The sequence below is a fragment of the Drosophila takahashii genome, chromosome 3L (assembly GCF_030179915.1).
Source record: "Drosophila takahashii strain IR98-3 E-12201 chromosome 3L, DtakHiC1v2, whole genome shotgun sequence".
Lineage (NCBI taxonomy): Eukaryota > Metazoa > Arthropoda > Insecta > Diptera > Drosophilidae > Drosophila > Drosophila takahashii.
Genome location: NC_091680.1, coordinates 5,470,323 through 5,495,654, shown reverse-complemented (window position 1 = coordinate 5,495,654; position 25,332 = coordinate 5,470,323). Strand labels below are relative to the sequence as shown.

The following is a 25,332-nucleotide window of genomic DNA, read 5'->3' as shown; positions in this document are numbered from 1 at the left end:
TAAGAAATAGTTTTATTTACTACTTATTTTTTGTTTGTTTATTTTAAGTAATGAAATTTACTCACATCAAACCTATAAACACATACATATGTATATGTATTTTTTAAATTTGTTGAGAGGGTCTCATAGCTTTGTTCATGTCAAAAATTACCTTAAATAAGAAAGTAGTGTAGTGTTTTACCAAGGCAATTCTATTGTTTGTTTCTAAAGTATTGAATGATATTAAGTAAAATAAGTAGTTAAATGGGTTAGAATGTAACGAAGATTTGCGTGGCATGTCTAATTCATTAGCATCGCCTGCGATAATGCATTAGGGGCTGTCCATATATTACGTAATCACGTTTTTGGTGATTTTTGACCCCCTCCCCCCCCTGGTGATCAAACGTAATCATTCAATAAACAAAAACCCCCCCCCCCCCAATGATTACGTAATCCCAAGAATAAAATTTTTTTTGTTTTAATCTGTGGATTCAAACTGAGATGCAACCCAATCTTATATATTGTTTATAAATGGAGTTTGGTATGACACATTCGGTTCGTCTACGCTGAAATTATCTCCAACATACTCTTCGTCAAGCCATTCCAGGTCTTCGCGTCCTTCGTGTGATTGAACCACTAAACATTTTATTTTTTGCCGCCCAGCCACTAAAAAAATTTTGTCTCTGCTTTCCTATCTAAGTTTGTAGATATAATTAAAGGAAAAAAGTTTTTAAATAAATTCTTTAAATAAAAAAATTTATATAAAATGATTACGTAATCATTGTGCAAGACCCCCCCCTCCCCATGTAATCAAACATAATCATTTCAATGACCCCCTCCCCCCCCCTAGGTGATTACGTAATATATGGACAGCCCCTTATAAGGAATCTATAAATAGGAGAAAAACTCGGCTTGAAAATAAATAATGAAGTCACTGTCGCTGATACTATTGGTCCTTGTTTGCGTCGCAGGTAAACGCATTCCACCCTGTATTCCCGGACTTATAAAGAGGAACTGCTACGTTATAAATGGGTAAAAGATAATTTAAACATGTTTATCCATAATAATTTCATGCCATTCAGCATAAAACATGTTAGATATTTTAATTTATAGTAAACACACTCAAGATTTTTGACATATAAGTTTTAATAATCGATTTTGCAATTTATGAAAAACTTTGTTTTACTGGAAAAGGGAATCATTTTGAAAGTAATTTTTTTAAGACAATTATTTGTAAGTTGGCGAATAGGCCTGTAAATACCAAAGAAACAATTTTAAATAACGGTTTTAAAAACCAAATAAGTTTCGATAGTTTCCCTCAGTCAACAAGCACGGTCACACTGCTGGCGAGTGCCATCTCTAAAATTGTAAAAATACAATCGCGTTTTTTTTTTTAATTAAATAGCTACTAGGTATTAAATCAGTAAGAATATTAATTAAATTTAATAAATATTGCAGATAATTAATAAACAATGCAAAGCAAACTTGCCTTCTATAAAATCAAAACTGGTTTACCGCCCACGCTGTCTCGTTCGCTCTCTCTCCGTTTCGCTCTCTCCTCTCTCCTGCTTCACACCGCATTCGTAAACAAAGACAATGAAAGCTCCAGTTGAACGGCGGCTGAAAGGCCCCAAAGCAAGGGCCCCCAGATTGTTTCTCGCCGTCGAGCCGAGCGCACGTACTCGAAAAAAATAGCACTAATAATAAATAGTGGTGTATAATAGTGCAGCATTGTGTAAAACACGCGCGGCTCTGCTGTCTCGCTCTGGCACACACCCACACACTCACACTCTCGCGTGCCCACACACATACATACCCAATACCTGTGAGAGAGCGAGAGATACGAAAGAAGGTGCATGGAAAATCGGGAAAATCGGAACTGAAAAAGTCTGAATTTCGCTTAAACTTAGTTAGCTTTACGAACGCCTGTCAGTTGGAAATTGAAAGTGTCGGCAAAAAAGTGTTTTAATTAGTCAAAACTTCGAGCAAATCAAACAAACAGTCGTAAACCTCGTGAACGTAACGGTAAAACGGGAAACATCTGGGCGCGAAAAAATCGATCCAGACGATGTGAAAATTGGCCAAAATTTCCCGATGAAAGCAACAATTTTTGGCAAACATAAAACAACACAGGGAGCGTGAAATTGAGATACGGATAGAGTGTGGATATAGTGGTAGTTGGGTAGTTAAACGGCCTGTTACGTTACGATATCGTCGTAGTAAACATAAAAATAAAAGCGCGGCGCAACAACCCGAGCGGCTTAGTCATCCGTGCAAGAGATTCACAACAGCGCTGCAGATACTGAGATACAAAAACACCAGATACAATAGACCATATATAAACCGAAGACTTGGAGATCTCAACTTGAAGCGGTTGCAAAAACTGAAATTCCAATCTTTGAGATCCCGAACCCAAAGGAACTCGGAAACTGGAATTCCTATGCAATTGCAATAAAAAGCAGCTGCAAATAGGCGATATAGTATACAAAATCCCAATCTTTGAGATATCACCACCTTCAAGCGGTTGATAAACCCGTACCTCAAGGAACTTGAAAACCGGGAGACCTACGTAATTACAAAAAATTGCAGCAACAACAGGGCAGCGCCTACGACACGCCAGTGATTACAGCAACAACATTATTATTTACCTAGCCAGCGTAACCTGTTGTATATTGCATTATTGCTCACCTCTCTCGGCATCTAAAATTGGGCATTCACAAGCGGCTTAAATACGTGGTTAACCATCGACGGTATATACACATATATAGCCGGAATCTGCAAGTGGCACACCTGTGGCCACGGGTCAGTTGACCAGCAATTGGACGACCAGTTGGAGCAACAGCATCACCATCGCAACTGCAATCACGATCACACATAATGTCGAGACTCACCGAGGAAATGGTGATTGCGCGGGCCAAGCAGTCCGATCTGTCCCTGATCAAAAAGCTTAATTGCTGGTAAGTAGCCAGTCTAGAAAACTAGGAATAATTATAAAAAATATATAATCTCAGCTTATAACAAAAATGTTAAAAAAACTAGACTTGAAGAAAAATTAATATTATTATTAGTCAGCAGATTAGGATGAGTAACTATTGTTTGAAAAAATGTTGATTGTTTCAAGTCTATGTTGTTATTTAAGAAAACTTTTTGTTTTTCTTGAATATTTACTACAGAAAATGTTAGTTTTAAACTTTAGAAACAGTTGTGGGTAGCACAATAAATATTTCTGTTTTTCCAAATAGAGATATTATAATATTAACATCTGACTGAAATTCTACAAGGGTATAAAAATTAAATATTGGCATGATTAACCGACTTAACTTGTAAAAATGTTTTTAAATTTGACGGATAATATCATTTCATATATGGTCTATAAAATGTTTTAATATTAATTTATATCAATCAATGAATAAAGTAAGTTTTTTAAAAATATTTTGAAAAATGATCCCATTGCTAATAATAAATTAATAAATTTTATTTTAATTTTTAAAGAACTTTTTAAATATATTTTTGTTAAATATTTACCATGTGCCCTTCTTATTAATTTATAAAAATTTCCAAGTTCTAGCCCCACTGTTCATTAAATCGATTTTCGATCTAATTTCCGCCTGTGCATTGATCTATTGCTAATCGTGCCGGGGCAGGTGCAGCCGTAGTGAAAGCTTCGATCTCGGTTGTATGGGTCTGCGATCTTGGGTCTGTAGTCTGTAGTCTGGGGTATAAGTCTGGGGGATCTGCCCACTTCGGCTGCTTTGCCGCCTGCTTTCACTCGACCCAAATCCGGGGGCAATCTTCTAACCAGTTTAGAAGTGTCCACTTTGGAGCGAGTCACGATTCCCTGGGCTGGAAAAACACGCGGGCCCCCTTTTAGAGAGAAAAACGCTTGGAAAAGCGTGAAAAGCAGTTGAGCTACTTTTCGACTCTTGACCCAACATCTGCGATAAGAGCGAGTGATGACTGTCTAAAGTGGAGGCTCCACTGTACATATTTATCTTTATTAAAATACCATCCATTCTCTTGTTTATTTTCAGGGGCAGTGATCTCAGCGATGTGTCCATCATCAAGCGAATGCGTGGAGTGGAAGTTTTGGCTCTGAGGTAAGTCGAAATAAATCACATATAAGGATCGTTTTGATTATGATTTCCTGAATCAAAGTCGGATGAGCATTTGCCGCCCCAAGAAAGCGGGACAGATGTATATTAAATTATCTGAGATATTTGCTTTCAAGTGATGTCATCGCCCCGTCATTAGGCAAGCTGAAATACGAGAAATACTTTGGCACGCTCAGGCGCGTAATTAATGCAAAAAGGCAGCAAAAAGCAGCGGCCGCAGAAAACTAAAAGTCGTGGGAGCTCCAAAATTGGCAATACCAACTGGTCGCGTAGCGTAGGCCTCTCTTTGCGTAGGGGGCACAGAGATACTATAGTTATGACTCGGTATCTGCGAGATACATTTCTTTAGAAGAGGAAAGTGGGGGGCCTTGTACTTCATCTCGTACTTGTTGTACTTGTTTGTACTTGGCGTACTACTTGCATGTCGCTCGATAACTTTGCATGTGCTGCTGTTGCTGCTGATTTTGCCACTTTTGCCTTAAAAGGCGACAATTATTTTGACTGCCAAGGTCACCGAAATCGATTCGCCCGCCAAACTTCTTCGTCATCTGCTGGCAATATGCTGACAACTCTCGATTCTCGACTCTGACGATTCGTTTAATTATGCATTATATAGCAGATATATAGAAGGAGGTTCGTGGCCTTATAGGGAGAATTTGGCATTGAACTCGTGATTGTGGGGAAAAGAATCGTGAGAATAGCAGTTCCGAACAGGAAATAAGCATGTAGGTATGGGCGAATCACATTTTTCAACAGGAATTAGCAGATGGAGCGAATAAATCGCTGAAACCCCACGGAACAGGAAACCATAATTAAGGTACAGAAGTAGCAGATATCATACCTTATACAGAAATCAGTTTTAGCTGAGAATTATTATACTCTTAAGATCAAAACAAGGTAGAAGGTAGACCATAGAAAGCAATCTGATATATCCAAAAAAGATTTGATCTTGAGGAGTAACCTTGAACAAAGTGACAACCAATCTTGATTAAAAGCAAAAGTCTTTCCTTTTTTGGCATCTTGTTTTTTTTTCGCTTAATTGTTAGCTTCAAAATAAAATGACTCACATAAATAAATATCCAAAAATGTGTAAGAGAAATAAAAAGTTGAGAGAACTAAAATAATGGAAAAATTATATGATCCAAAGAATCATTTAATTTTTGTTGTCAAAATTATAACATAAGTTCTTTTATTTACTAGAGGCAAAGATTAAGTTAATTTTAGACGACATGAGATAAATATTGACTTAAGAGTTCTTGGGTTTCCCGAACTTCACATCTTAGTAACTCTATTAACAGATACTTGATTGCTTTTAAGAATGGTTCTTATGACATTTCTGTTATCAGGAAGCTATTACCGCAATCGAGAGCTTTATCAGTCTGTAGATAATGGAAGGCCATTTCTATATAATTCCTATATAAACGTGAATAAATAAATTGATATGAAAGGCGTGTAAGCCAGAGGGCAATAACTTCTCATTGAGGTCTGCTCTGTTTGCATTATATTACTTGGTTAAACATTATACAACGAAAACCTTTCAGTCTCAACTCGTTGGGCATTGGGTTAGTTTAGTTGTCGTGGGGTTCTTAACTTTGTTTTGCTTATATGTAGGAACGTTGTGCTAGGCCAGGAGTAGTGTACGCAATAAATGAGCCATAAATCAGTTTGGTTTTCACTATGCTTCAGGTAAAATGCGTTGGCGTAGTCTCCATTTTCCGCCCCTCACTCATTACCATTCTAATTTTCCATTTCCCCCTGGGTTATGAGTGCATATTGATTTGACTTGCGTGTGGATAGCACTTTTCTTTTTTACTTCCTCAGACGACCTATCAATGGTATTTCCACTTGGTAGCACTTAAGTGCTAGGTAACCTTGACTCTTCAGGCGAAGCATTGATTATGCATATTTAAGGAGGTACACTTATTCTCGGTCCCACTCCCCCTCCCAATTGGCCTGATTTATTTAGCCGAACTATTAATATAGTGGAAGCGGTGCTACGAATTCCAGATACCAGATACCAGACGTTCACTGAGGCAATGCACTCGTGTGCCATTTAGCGATCTTCCTGGCTAAGTTTAGACAGTTGTTTCTGTTGCTGTCGTACCTGCCCTGCTGAGGGAAAAATGTTTTAAGTATCTGCACAGGGAGAAAAAAACAGAAAATGTGTCGGTGGAAAATAAAAATTAAGAATAATTAATTTAGTCTATTTTTTCTATAAATTATAAAATATTCTACTCTTAACTAATATTAGTTTTAAAGTAAATTAAATTTTCTAAGTGAAATTTTTTTTTAGAAATATAAATTAAAGGTCAATTGACGCCAAATTTTAAAAACCAGGGAAAAAATATTCAGTAGGTGCAAAAATTAATTTCATAATTAGGAATTAGTAATTACTTCTTTATATTAGATTAGATTATTAAACTGACACAACTTTTTATGTAGTAAATTTAAATAGTTAAGATCATAAATATGTATATTTTTTAAATTTTTTATTAAGCTTTAAAGTCGAGTTATTATTTGAATGAGTTCATTAACAATTATTTAATGATTTATCGGAATTTTTCTTTGTTCTGTCAAGAAGGTTTTCCTTCAGTGTGGCATCATACCTTTCCTCTACTTATTCAATCAGTCAGGCAGGCAATCAAGGCACGCTTTTGGCCATCGTCAATTGGCCACTTCGGAGAGTAATTAGCATTGTTAGGAGCCCAGGTGCTAAGCGGGGAATCGCCCCGAACACGGGCTTAAACCTGACCTAGACGAAGACAAATGATGACAATCAGCTTTTCCCCCTGCCGATGTTCGTTAACTGTTATTTTTGTGGGGAATTCTGCGAAGAATCCGACGAGTTAATGACCGCACGCAGCTGCTGGAGAATCTTTTGTCTTGTTTTGAGCATGATTCACGGCAGTTAGTTGGTGGTGTTGCCTTTGTCCCCTTAAAGAGAAAGTTTCTTGAACCTAAAATTGTATTGTTTTTCTCTTGCAGTGTCAACAAGATCAGCACGCTGTCGCCCTTCGAGGAATGCAACAAACTGCAGGAATTGTATCTGCGGAAGAACAACATCTCGGACATCAACGAGATTGCCTACCTGCAAAATCTTCCGGCCCTCAGGTATCTCTGGCTGGAGGAAAATCCCTGCTGCGATCGAGCGGGCCCCAAGTGAGTAACTCTAAAGGAAAATAATAGAATTTTGAAAATATATTAGGAATGATTTTTTAAAGAAATATTTTAAGATTTTTTTAGAACTAAACTTTTTAATTTTTTTTCCTTTATTTTATTGGTGATATTTTTTTATTGGAAGAAACCAATTATTTAAATGCTAGAATCTAGGTGTTTACTTATTTGTTTTTGTAAATCATGGGTATTTACATTAATCACTGGTATTGTCCATGATTTATAATATTTTTACAAATAAAAATCACTCTGTTTAAATCACTTTTATTGTTAGTTTTGTATAATATTTAGTTATCTCTGAAACGTGTTTTTAAGACACAAAGCCTGTGGGCAACGTGCCGACTGATGAACTTATTTCTAAAACGCTTTAGCTTTTGCTCACAAATAATATTTAGAATTTATGGTAGGGGAAAGGCAGCACCTGTAAATTCTATTCTTAAACTTGAAAAAAACCTTATTTATAAATATTGCTTTAGTTATCTTTTTAACAAGATCTCATAAGTTTTTTGATTTTTTTTATCGATAGTAGTAGGAAAAAACCCCTTTTAAATTCGATTGTCAAACCAGAAACTAACACAATTTATGGGTATTAATTTAAGTGACTTTGTGGTTAGTTCGTTAGAGAAGAAGCCCCTAATGATCGTTCTCACCTCTGTTTAACCGCAATCACAGCTATCGGGCGGTCGTGTTACGCGCCCTGCCCAATCTGAAGAAGCTTGACAATGTGGAGGTCACCCAGGAGGAGTTGGATGACGCCATGCGCGGAGGCGGTGGTCCCGTTGCGGAGGATGAGGTGTACGAGGATGCCTACCAGCAGCAACAGGGACAGACGGCGCGAACGTCGCCGCAACAGATGCCACAGCAGCAGCAACAGCACAGCTACCCGCAACACTCTCCTCCGTCGCAACAGCAACAGCAGCAATATCATCACCAGCAGCAACATCACCAACCGCAACAGCAGCAACAGCAACAATCGCATCAGCAGCGACGCAGCTCCAGTCCCATGAAAGAGGTAAATAGCTTCCATTGTCTGGGTGGATTTTCCCACCATCCCACACGCCCTGATTTAGCGGCTATAATCTCTCTCGCCTTTGGTAATGAACTCCGTAATCAACTCTTGGTCTATTTCTGTGTCACTTTCCCCTTCCCCTACTTACTTACCTACTTATTCCGAATTAACATTGAATTTGCTAACAAGCCGCCGCAGTTGGCCAGTCCGCTGGTCAATAACAGCAGCGAGGGAAGCATCAGCCACAGCGCCAGCGATCTCTATCAGGTGCAGACGGCTCAGCCGCTGAAGGGCTCCCAGCCACCCACGCCCACCAAGGTTAGGAAGAGTTTAGGGACATTACTTTAAAGTTTTGTATATATATTATGGATTTATAGCATTTTCTTAAATTTAAACTACATAGAACAACAATGTCAAAAGATCAGGTCTATTTAACATTTTTATACCCGTTACTCGTAGAGTAAAAGGGTATATTAGATTCGTGCAAAAGTATGTAACAGCTAGAAGGAAGCGTTTCCGACCCCATAAAGTATATATATTCTTGATCAGGGGCACTAGCCGAGTCGATCTAGCCATGTCCGTCTGTCCGTCTGTCTGTCTGTCTGTCTGTCCGTCTGTCCGTCTGTCCGTCTGTATGAACGCTGAGATCTCAGAAACTACAAAAGCTAGAAGGTTGAGATTTCCCACACATATTCTTTGGCTTCCTACGCAGCGCAAGTTTATTTTAGCCGAGCGCCACGCCCCCTCTAACGCCCACAATCGCCCACTAACGATTTTAAAATGGGTCCTGCGCCCACACCTTTAAAGATTTCCGAGAAGTATAAATGCAATTTTGTTGTGTATATTTATACCTATCGAAATGTAGAAGACATTTTTCAAATCGGACCATTCATTAAAAAGTTATACGCAATCAAATTATCTACATATATCTATCTCCCTCGCACTCCCTTTAACTGAGTTACGATTATTAGTCGGGACACCAACCCGCGTTCGCACTTCCTTTAGCTGAGTGACGGGTATTAGATAGTCGGGACACCAACCCGACTATAGCGTTCTCTCTTGTTTTAAGATCAAGTTAACTGTTATTCATATCACTTGCATATGAATAAAGATTATAATGATCTTATTTTACTTTTTTTGTTTTAAAAAAATTTACACATGGTACTTTAAAGTAGTATATTTAAAATTTATATGAAATAACTGAATTATTTGAATTATAAATTTTACATTAAACATATAGAATTTTTATTGATTTAAAATTAGAAGAATTTACATATCAAAAAATTGTTTCTGTGTATGCTTAAAGTTTTTTTAAAATTTTTTTTTATGCTTTTATCTGAATTGAATTTTTAAAGATATAATTTTATTGATTTCCTTTACTTAAAATTATAATTAACAAATTTTTTTATTTAGAAAACCCCAGTTGCTCCTCACAAGTACTTTAGTAATTATTAGCTTTCAATTAGCCACTTTATTTATTTAATCTTTTTGTTCCGAGTTGGATTTCCCTTCATTTTGTCTGATTTATTTTAATAGGCTACAGCATGAAGTACTCGTATTTCAGCCTCTCGTAAGATCTGAGATTACCGTCCCCCTTTTGCTTAACAAAAATCCCCACTAATCTCCTTTCGGACTTCCCCCAGGAACCCGTGCATCCGCCATCGCCCATGTATAACACCATAACCAAAGAGCAGCGCACCTCCTACCACCAATACGATGTAAGATCCACAGTCCCTCCACCGCCAGCAAAAATACTAAATAACACCATATAACAGCCCCACGCATCCGACATGACAGAATTGAGAATTGAGCTTGTTGCCGGGCCCACTTTTGGGGCCCTATTTCTTTTTTTTGGAGGGTGTGGGCCCGTCACACTCGAGTGGAGAGGGGGGAATGGAGTTAAGGAAGGGAACTCAGGGTATAGTCACGCGATAGCTTCGACATGGTTAAGGCTCTCTCGTTTTTCCCGCCGCCGCCTGTCCAATGGGCTATTGTCTGTTTGCCGGCTCTTTTGTGGGTTAAGTCAGTCAGTTGACTTTGGAAGTCAGTCAGGGATATGGGAACTGGGGGACGAACTATAATTGCCGAAGAAGCCCAAAACAAGAGTCCAAAATGAACCATATAAAAGGGCTCTTTATGTATACATGCACGTGAGAAAAATATTTAAATAGATTGTTGGGAATAATTTAAGGTCTAACAGATTCGAAAGTTTAAAAAGATTAAATTTATACCAGAAATTTATAAAAAAAAATTTTAATGTATCAAAAGTTAACCAAGTTTAGTGCTAGAAATAATGGAAATTTTAAGATCCGCATGTTAAACTTAAACTAGGCTTTAAACTCTAAATTTCGCCGATTTTAAGTTTTAAACACTACTTTAAATTAAACAAACAAATGAGAAAACGGATCTATGGGCACAAAAAGTTAAACAAGACTTACAGTAAATTAACTTAAATTCATAACGAAAATGCACTCGGATAATATTAAAGTTTTGTTAATTAGAAAGTTTAAAAAAAACGTTAATTTATTATGTCTATTTAGGTATATTTTTTTTCTGTGCAGCTTTCTTTATTTCTAATTGTGTTTTAAGTACAATGTGCTAGCATTTACTTTTTCTGAATAGAGAAAGGGCTAGTCCCTCCGAAAAACCACTGAACCAGAGGGAAATTACCCCCTTCCTCCGAATGACTTGCTGAACAATTTGTCATGTGTGGATTGCCCTGTGGACTGAGAACTGTTGTGGTGATATCAACTCGAATCTAACGTTTCTAATCTGCTGCCTTTCTCCACCAACCATGCACTCTGACCCCTCTAAAACAATAAAAACCAAACTAAAATGCAAACTACACTACTAACGCCGCACTACAAACGGACTCTCGACGAGCAGCGCTCGCCGGGATCCGACCAGGAGAGTAGTCCGCACACAGCTTACAGGGAGGTGCGGCCCACGCCGCTGCCGCCCAGCATCTCAGCGCAATCGATGAAGGTAAGCCCGATGATGGGGCCCATATTCAACCGGGGACCGACCATGGAGAGATGGGATCGATGGAATCGATGGGATCGATTCGGGACGATGGGAATGAAGCTATCTAATTACGGTATTCCCGCACAGGAATACTATCAGTCGGACAGGCCAGCCTATCCGGCGCACTATCGCCACAGCCAGACGGACCTCACCGAGTGGGAGGAGCACCAGCAGGCGCCCCAGGTGCATCACAATCCCTATGGCAGCCAAATGCAGTTGCATCATCCGTCGCAGCGACGCAGCGCGGGTCCGGAGACGACGATGCCGGCCTACCGGAATGGCAGTGCCCGGGAGAATGGCGGCGAATGGGATCCGGAGGACAGGCCCAGGTCGAGGTGAGGTCATCGAACGGTTCGGTTATTCAGCCAGCCAGCCTGCGGCTGTGCCAATCGTGGTTGCCGCTTATTTTATTATGGGTAAACAATCTGACGTATCACAGATAGCCACTCCGTTTTGTGTTTGCTTTCAATGTTTACCGCGTTTATTTTTAAAGGGGTCAAAGGAGAGCTTTTTTACTGGATTTTTAAATAAATTACATGAATTTATGGAATACCTATTAATTAAAAAGCCACATGTAAATTTATTTAGATATTGAGTCTTAAAAAATGTATATAATTTTATTATGTTATAATATTTTATTTATAATATTTTTGTAATTTATTTTTAGATAAGTCGAAAGGGAGCTCTTTTCTAGATTTTTAAATTTTTTAACATCAATTTATACCATTTATAAAAATGTATTTGCATTTTAATAGGGTTTTAATAGAGTCTTTAAAAAACCTGTTTATTATTATCTATTTTATATTATAAATCAAAAAAGTTTAAAAATATATGTATCTGTATATATGTAGATCGAAGAATATTTAAGACTTGTATATAAATAACATGAATTTATACATTTCGAAATATTAATCCATAAACAGAATCTTTAAAAACTTGGCTAATTTTAACACTTTTTTGTGTAATTCATATACATAGGTAAAAAATATAAATGTATTGTACATTGTTAGAACCAAGAATATTTAAGCTTTATACATATTTTGTATAGTAAATTTTTTCCTATTTAGAACTGGAATCTAAATCAATCTAGTTTATTACACCACTTATTTAACATGTTAATAAGCAACCAGGTTTAGCACCTAATATCTAAGTGTCTTAATTGAATTATTAAATACTTGAAAGCTTAAACTAATTTATGTAATCTTTCAACAGGCGACCCGAGGGCAGATACAGTGACTCGACCACAACTCTTTCGGCCTCCGTGATGAATCATTATTCGGGCTACCATCGCAGGCCCGTTAATAGGGTATGAGTGCATATAATCTGACACATCGGCACCGATAAGCTCGATCAATAACTGAATCATATGTTTGTTTCTTCCGCAGAACTCGAATCTACTGTCCGCCACTCTTTGTTTGGTCAAGGAATTGGACTACGCCAGTCTGGAGGTGCTCGAACACGCTGTGCGATGTCGCATCGATGAGATGGCGGGCGAATGATGAAGACGACTCTCTAATCGCATGTCGATTAGCTAATACAAACACAACACAACAACAAAATGACCAGAAAAAATCAACACTTAAAAGACAAGCAGCAAAAAGGCTGCGTAGGAGGAATGGAAATGCTGATATTATACTAACGTCTTAAGCAACAAAGAAAACAAATCAGATACTTAACGAGGATAACGATTCATACTTGCCAATTGTAAACTGTCATAGTGTAACTAGCAACTTTTGTAACTTTGCTAATGGAATCAGAAGATGTAAGAAGAGAAACCTAGAAGATAATCACCGATGTATGGATTTATTAATGCTTCGATTGATTTCCACCTATTGATCCCAGATCCCGTTCAGTTGAACCCCAATCGAGCACTAGCCTTCTTTTGTACTTAACTCGCGAAGATCGAAACTAACGAAAACTAATAAAGACGCCCAAGGCGCCCAAGCACAATGTAATCTGTATCTTCCCTGTTTTCCTTTGTTAGATTAGTTGAAATTTATACTCATGACTTTGTTAAATATTTGTACACGAAAGCAATTAACGCTAGACCTTAATTTTAATATATATATATTTACCTATAATGCAATGAACACGTCCAGTTTATGTTTGCCGTTCTCTATTTAACGATTACGTTGGAAACTACTATGCGAAAAATAAACAAATTAACAGTAGATAGTTGTTTTATATGATGTTTTGTTTAAGAAAGATTAATTGTAAAGATCCTTTCGGGGCTTTAAATATTCTGTATTTATAGTTTATTACATTTGTGTATTTTTAAAGCTTAAAGGTAAATGCCCAGCCAGTGGGACACTGCTAGAATCCCTCGCCAATTGCTGATAAATCCAATCGAGGAATATTTCCACATTTGTGTAGGTAGACGGAACGTTTTCCTGGCCACAGCCAATGCCAAAATTGACGATGCCTATTTGTTCAAAGCGATTTGGATCCTCTTCGAGGGGACAGAATAGGGCAGATCCTCCATCGCCCAGGCAGGCATCCTTATCCTTCTCTCCGCCGGCGCAAATTAGACTAGCGGGCAGCTCATACTCTGCTCCCAAACGGGTTTTCCTCAACTGATCCTGGCATGCTGCTCGTTCTACCAGGGGCAAATCGATTTTCTTTTGGATATTTGAATAGGAAATATCCTGGAATCCAGCTTTTCCCCATCCTGCCACCCAGCAGCGTCTCTGGTCGAAGGATCTTTCCTGGCTGGGCAAACAGATGGTTCGAAGGTGATCCTTCAACACGAAGGGGGTGTTTAGAAATAGTAGTGCTATGTTGTTGGCTCCCAGCCGATATGAGAAATCCTTGTGACGCACAATTTTGGCCACTTGGCGTTGCTCAGACATGAAGGGTTGAGTACGGGATGTAATGTCCCAACCACCAGTTCTGACCACAATATCCGGCTCAGCCAAACCCACCAGGAGATGGGCTGCTGTTAGGACTACTCCAGGGGAAATCAGGGAACCGCCTCCCATGAAATTACCTCTGCCGAACAGGGAAATTACCCAGGGATACTGATAAAGATTCGAGTGATCCTCAGTTACTTTCAGGCCGCAAAGTTGATTTGGGTCTCGTTGAAGATTATCCATGGGTGGGAATCCATTAAAAATTCCTTCATGGACCTAAGAATTATTTTGAAAGAGGATAAAGAAATTTAAACAATGCACTACAAGTATTTTACCCCTCCTAAATGTTGGCCTACAACGCCATATAAAAGAAACACTGCTATTGCCCAGTTTTGTGACATCGTTGGTCCGAGATGAAGAATTTCAAAAGACTGAGATGAAAAAGCTGCATATTGGTTCGTATATATTGCAACTTATCAAAAACCAGGCTTATCAGTAAATTATTTACATATATGCGTATGTATATTTGTTCTGGGGACGAGCAAATAAAGTCCAAAGAAGAATATTATATTTGTAAATTATAATCATATTTTTTTCCTGGAATAACTTATTATACCCTTTACTCGTAGAGTAAATATGTTCATTGCAAAAGTTATAATTTTTGTATAGGGAATTAGAACGATGCTCTTGAGAATTTTTTAATTATCGTTAGGAGGAAAATTATTATATATGTGTATAATGTACATATACATATATTCCAAAAAATGTTCTTGGGGATGTCGAGTATTGACTTATTTATTTTCTGATATTAATAGGAACTAGCGTTTGAAATGAACCTATAAAATCTGGTGCTGAGGACCATTGTATTCAGTAGGTTTTGTTTGGTCGTAGCTCTAAAATGCTGCTAACTCGCGATTTGTTTGGAATAGTTATTTCTGTAATTACACTGTGCAGCATTTGTAGTGCTTTTTAAGTTTACCTCGATGGATGCTATATTTTTGGATTCGTAACGAATTTCCAAGATAAACTGCGTTTTCAAAAAAGTTCCCCGACGCAAGGATTCTTAGCAAAAGGACCTCAAAGTTCGAAAAATGCAGAAATTGACCAACTTTCCGGAGCTCTCAGAGGCAAACGGATTCATGGTTTGATTCGATGCTAAAGTTTTTTAAAAGATACCTTCTTTATCTTTCAAACCCCATACTTAGAATAATTTTAGGATTTTTTTTAAGGCAGAAATAGATTCCAGAAAACATAGTCAAAAAACTTAAAAACATACAGCTGCGGTCAAAATAGTAGTAGTGTTGCCGCCCTGTGTTTTTAAAAGTTTGTTGCTGTAATTCATCTTCTTCTGGTGATATTGTATTGATTATAATTGTACTATTAGACTAATTGGATAAGAAAAGTGACAACAAAAAACTTTTAAAAACACATGACGGCAACATTACTACTATTTTGACCGCAGCTGTATACTTTTATGTTTTTTGACTATGTTTTCTAAAACTTGTTTCTCCCTTAATAAAAATCCTAAAATTATTCTAAGTATGGGGTTTGAAAGATAAAGAGTGTATCTTTTATAAAACTTTAGCATCTAACCAAACCATGAATCCGCTTGCCTCTGAGAGCTTTGGAAAGTTGGCCAATTTCTGAATTTTTCGAACTTTGAGGTCCTTTTGCTAAGAATCCTTGCGTCGGGGAACTTTTTGGAAAACGCAGTTTAACTTTGGAATTCGTAACAAATCGAAAAATATAGTATCCATCGAGGTAAATTTTTAATGCTGCATAGTGTTATCGCTAGACAATCAATAGCGGAAACATAATAAGTCTTTTGAGTATTATATCATTAATAGAGATCGGATTTTAGATAATGATTACTCTAACGAGTACGACGATTCGTACAATGATTCTGATTCTAACACAACTTACTTATATCGCCGACAGTTCGTATGATTCTGATTACAGTTACGAAGAAACCAATGAAACAAATAACACTTCTTGGTGGCTTGATTTTGTTTACCGTTACGAAGAGACTGTAGTTTTAATCAATACCACTTTTTTTCGCGTTTACAAATATGAAATCGAAACTTTTGTTAACGTGTGCTGCCTCCGCAAGTATATGGACAATGGTGTCTGCAACGATGACGTGGACGAGGGCCAAATTAAGCTCTACCTGAATGTGACGACCGTAAAAAGGGAATCGTTTGATTTTTATAAAAATGTACTATACCTAAGTAAGGATGAATACTCATTGACCGAGGTTTGCCATTTAAATTCCTATCTGTTTTACGCAATTAATCCGAGCTCTATAGGACGGATTCTTCATCGTGGATGGAACGAATACATCGAATTACTGTCTGTATCCGTATAATTTTAACTCCGATTTTCCAAAGTCAATATGGATTATTCTGCATCCTCGGACGCTGAAATTGTTGACAGCGATATTGGAAAGTAGGGGCAATCTCATCAGAATAATTTATCATTTCTTCATTAATATTTGTTTTCTTTTAGTAACGGAAATATCAATGATTTTTAACATCCTTACTATCGCAGTTTATCTTTATGTAAAGAAATTGCGAAATATGCTCGGCAAGTGCCTAATCTGTACCCTACTCAGTATTTTTATAATGTCCCTTATCGACATAATGAATTTTAGAAATTTATTGGATGATATTTGCTCCCTAAAAGGTAAGTTTTTGAAAACTAATTAGACAAACCATTTTAACGAATATAAAATCCAGAAGGTTAAATAAATAATATTATTATTATATCTTTTGTAGGCTACATTCATTACTTCTTCGGAATGTCTATTTATCCCTGGTTCACTGTCATGAGTTTCCACATGTGGAAAACGTTTAAGTCAATCAGTCGTGAAGTTCCAGGTAATAGTTTCCTCGCCTACAGTTTCTTTGTCTGGGCCACTGCTGCTGTTTCGACCGGAGTCATCTATTTGGTGAATACAATTTGGCATAAGGATCCCAGTGCCTTGAGTTGGATGCCCCTAATTGGTTTTACTAAATGCTATGTTGATAGTGAGCTTTAGTTATTTTTCAGTTATTGTTTTCAAAATCATATCTAACAAATAATTTCAACAGATAATAGGTGGTCATCATGGATATATTTGCATGGACCGAAACTGATTTTAAGCATTTTCAATGTGATATTGTTTATCTTGACGGCCATTCGCATTTGGAAAGTAAAAAGGGAACTGAAGAAGTTTAAGCGACGACAGAAGGATCAACCAATCTGCCTCCAATTTGACATCCAGTCGTGAGCTTTACTTACTTAACAAATCGGATCCCAATTTAAAAATCATTCTTTATCCCTATTTAGTTACTTACAGTTTCTGCGGCTCTCCGTCGTAATGGGTGTATTTTATATAGGTTCTTTTGGCGGATTTCTCTCTACTGACAATATTTGGTACCAAGTCATTACGGTTGCCTACTATGTCCATCAAAGTGTTGGTATTTTCGTTTTTGTACTGCTTGTCCTTAAGCGAATCACATTTAAATTGATAATGGATAGGTAAGTTCTCTGTTACTAGGAACGATTTTTAAGTTAATCTTATACCCGTCCAAGTAGATTTCGTGGAGGAAAACGTAGGATCTATAGGGCAACAAGAAACATCTAAAGGTATTTAATAATTTAATTAATTAAAATAAATAATTTGTAACGTCTTTTTTTTTAGTGCAAAAGGAAAATTTAAAAAACTTAAAAACTTATGTTTCAATTTCTTATGTACCTTTCAGCTTTGATAAAGGATAACTTTGTTACTTCTACTAAAAAACAAATACTGTAAATGTAAAAACCTTTAAAAAAAATTCCTTTAATGCGTTCATAAATTTTACATTTATAATTGATTTACAAGCTTGTATGTAAAATCATGTATAATTTTTAAATTTGGTGTAAAACGTATGTAAAATTTGTAATAACTATAAAAATATGTTTCATATTTCAAATATTGATTATAAAATTGTATTATTCATAATAAATAAAATATTAAAAAAACGCGAAATAAAAATGCAATTATTTTATCTATAGGCTGCAATCCCAACCGATTTTCCGAATAAAACACTTTGTTTTCTTTCTTTTTTTTTTTTTGTTTAGAGGGGCTTTACAACATTTAACGTATATAAGATAATATTTGCCTTTATTTGGTTGTTTAGTTGCTTGCTTTGGTTATTTGTTGTGAAATTGCCTTTAAAACTATTTTTCTGTGTTTATTTTTTTGACTATGAGCTAGGACATTACCGATTGGGATAATGCCTGGCCATAGGTTAGAACTGAAGAAACGAAACTGCGAAACGGTATAATCGGTTCGAAACGGTTTTCGACTCGGTTTTTTCGTAATTGATGATGATGTGTCTGTTGGTTATAAATATATATATTTTATGGTATATTATGGATTATGGATATTATTCCGGCATAATCCGTCTGTATTCATGGCAGAAACGCAACGCCTAACACATATACATATACATAAATGTTAAGTGCATTTCGTACAATATACTTTTTACTGAGTGATTAACTTGCTACACATCGATATACATACTGAAGCCGCATTAGGTTATCAATGAATGTGCTCTGAAAATTGCCTTAAACACTGCGATATTATCGGTAATAATAACTTTCGGTGCAATACAATATTTTTTTAAATACTTTTTCATACGAATTTTTTTTTAATAAGTGCATGGTTATTTTATATTAGCAATAGTGCTTTTGGTATATAGACACTGAGTATGCGAACTTCCTTGCCTGCTGTTCTCCTCCTAAGTTATAGTTAATTATTGTCAGTCACAGCGTCGCGTTTGTCACAACAACGTGTGCTTGTGTATTGACTATATCTTCGAGTTCGAAAATGTTATTATTATTATTATGATATAGATATATTTCTTATAAACTAAGTGGCAGCTGACTGTTGTTGTTGCCGCTGCCGCAACGCATGTCTTCCAGAATGCGATTTGCTGATATTGTCTTCCATTTCAATGCAATGCGAAAAAATGTCTTCCAAACACACAGATAATATGCATATAATATATTATTTATATGCGATTATTATTTATGCTGAACAATATGACACCTAGATATTAGAATAACTAAGGTTTACAATTTTCTTTATAATATATATCTTTAAATATATATATATTTACGGTTCTGGTTGATCCAGTATGTCCGCGTCTGAGTTTCTGATTTGCAATCGCAACTCATTGTGTGGATATATATAGACCAATTACAGTTGTTATTAAGTACATTTAGATCTTGTATATTTTTTATATTTTTTTGTAAAGGGCCGTAACCAACACTAAACTCTTGGTTGGCTCATTGGCCTAATTGCGACACTCATAATTGATACTGATTGGATTTTTTTTAAGATGTTAAATATATCAACGCTTTTGTTCGCCAATAACTTGTAAGCCAAAACAAAGGAAATTCTTTGGATGATACCAACTTGTTTTTGTTTTTTGCCTCGTGGAAAATTGATATGCTGATTCCATCGAACCAAGGTGTGTGTTATTATAATTTAAATAATATAATGTGATTTTTGATTTTGGGTATACTTTTTTCGGGTATACCACGATATGTTGTGTACTTTGATATTAGTTTGGTTGTTGTTGTTGTGTTGTTAGTGTCTCCTTAGTCCAGCTCCTTGACTAAGAAGCTCACTTAACTACTAATCAATACGGGTTGTGTCCGTCCGGTGGATATAGGATCCCATTTGGGAAAAGATCCTCATCCTCCGAGGCGGCGCACTGGAAGCCCTGTGTGATTTTGCTGTTTTATCGCTTTTTATAGCGTTTCTATAGTTACATTTTTTAATTGAAATTAGTTACAAATTAATTGATTCGCATAGGGATTTTTCGCTTCTCGTTCCTCATTCGCCTCCTCGATATTGTGTATTCTTCTCTATATATATACTTTTTTATCTTCCGATTTTTCTATAGGTTTTTTTTTTGTTTTTTTCTTTACAATATTGAACTAAAAGTTTCGTAACAAGTTTTTCCGATAAGGATATAACTTTGTATGAAGACAACACTAGCACTAACTGAAGTCCAAAAACGAAGAACAACAAAACATCGTAGTATATAATTCTCGATCTATATATAATGGTTTTTGTGATTTAGCACCTCCATCGGGAGCGATCCCCTCAGGAAGGTGGGGATCGCTCAGCTGAAGAACGGCGATAAATCACAGTTGCACAAAGACCCGCCATCGCCAGTCTTGCAGAGCACCTTGCACACTTCGTCCCAGTCCGGAGCCGCAGTAGTGGTAGTCGCATCCGCGGCTGACCCGGCTACCACGGGAGCCACCGATGATGATGAGGAGGATGATTTTGCTTCCTCCTCGTCGACCGATCTCTGGAGTGTCATCTCGCGGGTTGCGGGACCGTGTGTTGGATCGCCCTGCACGCCACTGGCCTTCATCTCCACTTGGAGATCCTCCTCCTTCTGCTCCTCGTTCTCCTTCATCCTGCGCACCTCCTGCTGGCAGGGACTGCAACCGGGTAGGGAGCGACCTCTCTGCCCGCAGAAGCTCGAGCAGACCAAGTCGCCCTGGGCACCTGGAAAATATTTAAAGTAAACTTTTAAAATACAAGTTGTTCAGGATGAAATAATAATGCAATATATTTTAAATACATTTTATTTTATAATTTTTTGGAACAAGGAATTTTATTTTTTGATAATATCATGTTTATTTTTATTTAACTATCTCTATAAAACTAACTATCTCTATAGAATGAAAAAATTTTAAAAATAACTACTGAACCAATTTTCAATTTGATATTTTGGATTAATGCATATTTAAATATGAGATGAAGTATATATTTAATTTATTATTTTTTCGAATATAGTATTATTCATATATCAAAATTGTAATATTATCGTTATAGAAATAGAAAAATGTTATGAGTATTTCACTTACCCCTAGGCAGTCCACACAGTTGCCGGCACTTGGCCACATCGAACTCTGGTCTCAGGATTGGGTTCTTGGCCCCATCAGGCGTTGAAGCAACGCCCAGGCCAGCTCTGTAAGGATTAAGAAAAGAAAAAACAAATAAAAGGATACGCTTTTTTATACATTTGTTTACCCAAAAGTTAACCAAATTATTGTAAAACAAAAAATGTAGGTAATATCCGAAAATAAATTAGAAGAAGTTACTTCTAAGATTAAAATTTGTAACCACGAGTTTTTTGTTTTTAAAGCCTTTTTAATATTGAGCGTGGTATTTTAGTAGTATGATTAAAAAGTTTTAAATACTTTCGTAAAACGACGAACTATATGAATATTTTACTTTAAATATTGAAGTGTTTCAATATTTGGTTATTAAAAGCGAGGCAAGAAAACCCATCTTTTAAGCTTGCTTTTTGAAAAATATTTCTGAATTATTATAAAATCTTAGAAACCCAAAAGCTTCATCTAAATTTTCAAGTAATTCACGTGAACAACAAATTTTAGTTAATTTCGAGTACCGATTATGCTTAACATATTTGGCACTTCACAAAAACATTGCACACACGCCACGATACTAGAAAACAAATCAGGAATGTGGATTATAATTGCCCGACTGTCGCGATTACGAAAAAAACGTCGATGAAAACCACTTGAAAGTCCGACGGATTTCTCATGGCCACGCAAAACACACACACTTTTTGTTTTAGTTTGTTATTATCATGGTTAGTTCGTAATTTTTTGGGGGAAACCTACACTTGCCGAAAAAAACACTTGAGTCTTGAGTCACACTTGACTGTCTAAGTCACTTTATTTTTGGCAACTTGAAGAGTTTTCGGTTGCTGTTTATCCGAAACTTACCCGCAGAGCTCTTTACACAGCAAACTCCAATCCTGAACTGCGCTGATGGTTTGGATGTCTTCAAGGATTTTGGCTGCTGAATGCGATGCCAACGCAGCATCCCCCAAAGTTTCGTCCTTCGGCAACGGCAATGACGTCACAGTCTGCGCCGACGCAGTAAGGACCAGGATTACAGCCAATGAGAGGCCGAAACGGGGATTCCATCTCCCCATTTTCTTCTGTCCCCCTTCCACACGCTTTCCCATCGCTGGGCTGAAAAGAGAGGCGAAGATTACAGGATTGGGGGATGGGTTATGTTGGGTTGATTTTGGTATGGTATGGCTTGGGGGGCGTATTATCCTTCGGGGGGCCAAAATGGAGACCTTACAATAGGAGCAATTGTGCTCGAAATGCAATTATCGCGCTCTCAAAAATAGGCAGCAAAAAAAACAACAGCCTTCAGGGGGCTGGGGTTTTGGATTCTTCCTAGGGCCTAATCCCTACACTATTGTTATCCCGAGCATTTGCTATCCGAATTTCATGCGCTTGATTTGCCAAACCGAAAGGGGTTATGCAATCGCCTGTCTCTCGGGCTCTCAGAACTTCCATGGCATCCCGGCATCCTGGCCATGCTCCTCAAACGGATATTTTCGTCTAAAATACCTCAGCAAAAATACCTGGTCTAACCAACCTGCTGCTGGAATCTTATTTTGTCAGCGTAATGACAGGCTAAGCAGACTAAAGAGACCCAAAACTCCCTTTCCTCGTTTTTTTTATAGCCAGGAAAAATGTTTATGGCCCACGGGTGAAGAGGAGCATTTTCTGGTCCTCTGGCTCACAGTTGAGAGTCGAGTGCGAAAGAGGACGCTTCGAGAGTTTCCGAAACTCCCCAGACTGAATTAACTGAACTCCCGTCTGAAAACCCTCACCCATCCGCATCCGTGGGTGGGCCATAGACTCCAAACATTTTCGCCTATCTGGGTTACAGGGCCTACTTGCGCTACGTGCAATCACAGCCAGGTGAGCATCCTATTTTCTGCTCGAGAGTTCGTTTCATTGCATGATTCCGGTCGCTTGTTATACCCTTTTCATGAGGTATAACTGTTTTATCACGTTCTTTAAAATATATTATGAATTTAAGATATTTATGGTTTATTTTATTTTTTGCTGAATAGCTGTACTTTTAATAGAAAAGTATAATTCCTGAAGTATAAGTATAAAGTATAACTCAAAAATAGCAAAATAGGTAATCATCGTTTCATAACTTTAAATTGAAAAATTAATATTAATATAAACAATATTATAAATGCAATATTATATATTTTAAAATTTTGGAAAGGTAGTTTGAAATTATTTTCTTATTTTTAATTATATTTCCAACATTTTCTACCTAGATAAATCAAAAAACTTTTAACTCAATTTTACAATTTTAATTTTACAAATAATAACCCAAAAATTGTACCACAAAATATGTATATCTTAGGAAAAGTGACCTACAACAAAAACAAAAAAGGCCATATATTGCACTGACTTATTGATTGAAGGCTAAAATAACAGCTACACCAAAAAAACAAAATAAACTAAATATATAACGCCCAAACTAAATAAATCAATTGATTCATGACAATATATGGACTTAAGTCATTTGAGTTTATTTTGGTTTTAGCTTTCTAGTTTTTATAAAGGGTATTTTAAGCAGCGGTCTTATAAATTGTTTAAGCCCTTAATCCTTTTGTTGTTCATGTCGGCTTCTGTATCCGTTTCCCTTTACAACTTACTGTGCTTTTCGAAAAGTTTGACTCAATTAAATGCGATTGTTTGGTGCACCTGCCCCACTTGAAATGGAAATGCTTAAACTCTTAACTCGCCGGGATTTATATAAAAGCTGTCCGATCCAAATGGTAGCAGTTGGTGAACTGAGCCAGAGAACGAAATCCATTGCGAAAATCCCACTTGCTAATAATAAATGCTTTTGATGGCTTTATCTGCCGGTGTCATAGATTCAAGTGCGAATCAGTGGATATGCTATCGCAGATGGAACACCGCCATATAGTCATACTATTCCCCAGGCCCCATACCATATATATATCTGCGATAAGTTCAGACAGAGTGCCTAATTATTATTGGTAGCACATGCTGTTCAAGAGGCTCCAGAGATAAGCCCCGACTTTATTTTGCCAGTCTAAATAGCTGTCTAAATAGGTGTGTGTTTGCTATCGCAAATATTTGTCTGACACTTGTGATGGATGGGCTTTGTTAAAGGGTTAAGCGGGAGTCTTAATTTCAGTGTGCAAAATTATATTGAGTGGAAGCCATGTTTGTCACGTGATTTTTAAGCTAAATGAAGTTCGTTTTATTATATAGGATTTTAATTTTCGTTGAATTTAAACGATTATAAACATTAATTGGTCTTATCATTTAATTTACGAGCTTATGCAAATTTTACATAATTTATTTGTGCTTTATATTTAAATATTTTATTTTATTTTATTTTGATCAGCTGTTTTAAAGTTGTTAGGTTTATTAATTTATTTTTAAAGAGAGAAAACTTAAGTAAAACTAACTTTTTTCAAATATATTTTTTAAAAATATTGTAGTTTTCTTAAAAATTTTTAAGGATGCATTTTTTATGTTTAAGTTATATTAAGTCTATTTATTTGTTCTTAAGAGTAAAATGTTGAATAATTATAATATTTTTGTTTAAATAAATATTGTATTGTATTGAATTTCCAACTATTTGTTTAAATTAGGTACTCAAATCAAAATCTCGATGATAAAATAAGATATAATGATGAAGTTCATTAAAAAATATTTGTGATCGACTTCTGAATTGACTACTTTTGTAGACGAGAAAATTACCTAATTGACTTTTTAATAAATTTTCAAATATTAAATGATTTAAATTGTTATTGCCCTATTAAAGCTTATAGCTTCTCTTTAATAAAACCATACAAAAGTGTTTAAAAGTTCTTGTTAAAAGCCGCCTACTTCATGTTATCAATATGGTGAACTGACATTCAATAAAAGATTGATCACAAGGACTTGCAGGGGAGTTATTGCTACTGTAATGGCCTTCTTAAGTTGCAATCAGTTACATCGAAAGACACTTTTCAAGTGCCAGAGCCTTCGCAACGAAAATGCTGACGCAGTGGATCCTGTGCCAGGACCAAGAACCGAGGAGACCAAGGCAACATCCTTCGCCAGCTGCTCCATGTCAGATAAAAAGTGGGGAGAAACTCTTCTAGGGGGGGTAGTGTTTTTTTCATGTTCTCGTTGTTTAAGCCTCTCCGCTTTGATGGACATCATTTCCCTTTGGCCCCTTTGGTTCTTTTACAAGTTATATAACATTCCACTATATGCGTGTTCTCAGGGCCCTCAAAAGTATGCTATGAAAAGCGTTCTA

General features: G+C 36.6%; 4 protein-coding genes across 5 annotated transcripts; 2 read left to right on the top strand and 2 right to left on the bottom strand.

Annotated features, from left to right (window-relative positions):
• The first annotated feature begins 1,627 nt into the window (after positions 1-1,627).
• On the top strand, positions 1,628-13,469 carry LOC108065884 (centrosomal protein of 97 kDa). 2 transcript variants are annotated; one of them, XM_017154133.3, is made up of 9 exons: positions 1,629-2,936; positions 4,011-4,076; positions 7,077-7,250; positions 7,938-8,277; positions 9,918-9,992; positions 11,161-11,259; positions 11,386-11,633; positions 12,511-12,604; positions 12,684-13,469. In XM_017154133.3, exons 1-9 carry the CDS (start codon positions 2,857-2,859, stop codon positions 12,795-12,797), a joined length of 1,290 nt encoding a protein of 429 aa, XP_017009622.2. In that variant the 5' UTR covers positions 1,629-2,856; the 3' UTR covers positions 12,798-13,469. The 2 variants fall into 2 exon arrangements, with proteins under 2 accessions (XP_070070691.1, XP_017009622.2); XM_070214590.1 differs by having other exon boundaries at positions 1,628-2,936; positions 11,161-11,633.
• A 79-nt stretch (positions 13,470-13,548) lies between these two features.
• On the bottom strand, positions 13,549-14,563 carry LOC108065868 (phenoloxidase-activating factor 2). The gene is made up of 2 exons (XM_017154102.3): positions 14,483-14,563; positions 13,549-14,423 (listed from the first exon to the last, which is right to left on the bottom strand). The coding sequence occupies exons 1-2, from the start codon at positions 14,546-14,548 to the stop codon at positions 13,557-13,559; spliced, it is 933 nt and encodes a 310-aa protein (XP_017009591.2). The 5' UTR covers positions 14,549-14,563; the 3' UTR covers positions 13,549-13,556.
• A 1,615-nt stretch (positions 14,564-16,178) lies between these two features.
• Positions 16,179-17,184, top strand: LOC138912860 (probable G-protein coupled receptor Mth-like 7). The gene is made up of 4 exons (XM_070214409.1): positions 16,179-16,401; positions 16,454-16,592; positions 16,653-16,829; positions 16,922-17,184. Exons 1-4 carry the CDS (start codon positions 16,261-16,263, stop codon positions 17,182-17,184), a joined length of 720 nt encoding a protein of 239 aa, XP_070070510.1. The 5' UTR covers positions 16,179-16,260.
• A 1,079-nt stretch (positions 17,185-18,263) lies between these two features.
• LOC108065909 (uncharacterized) lies at positions 18,264-22,202 on the bottom strand. Its single transcript, XM_017154168.3, has 3 exons — positions 21,951-22,202; positions 21,063-21,166; positions 18,264-20,700 (listed from the first exon to the last, which is right to left on the bottom strand). Exons 1-3 carry the CDS (start codon positions 22,193-22,195, stop codon positions 20,306-20,308), a joined length of 744 nt encoding a protein of 247 aa, XP_017009657.2. The 5' UTR covers positions 22,196-22,202; the 3' UTR covers positions 18,264-20,305.
• Positions 22,203-25,332: the final 3,130 nt, after the last annotated feature.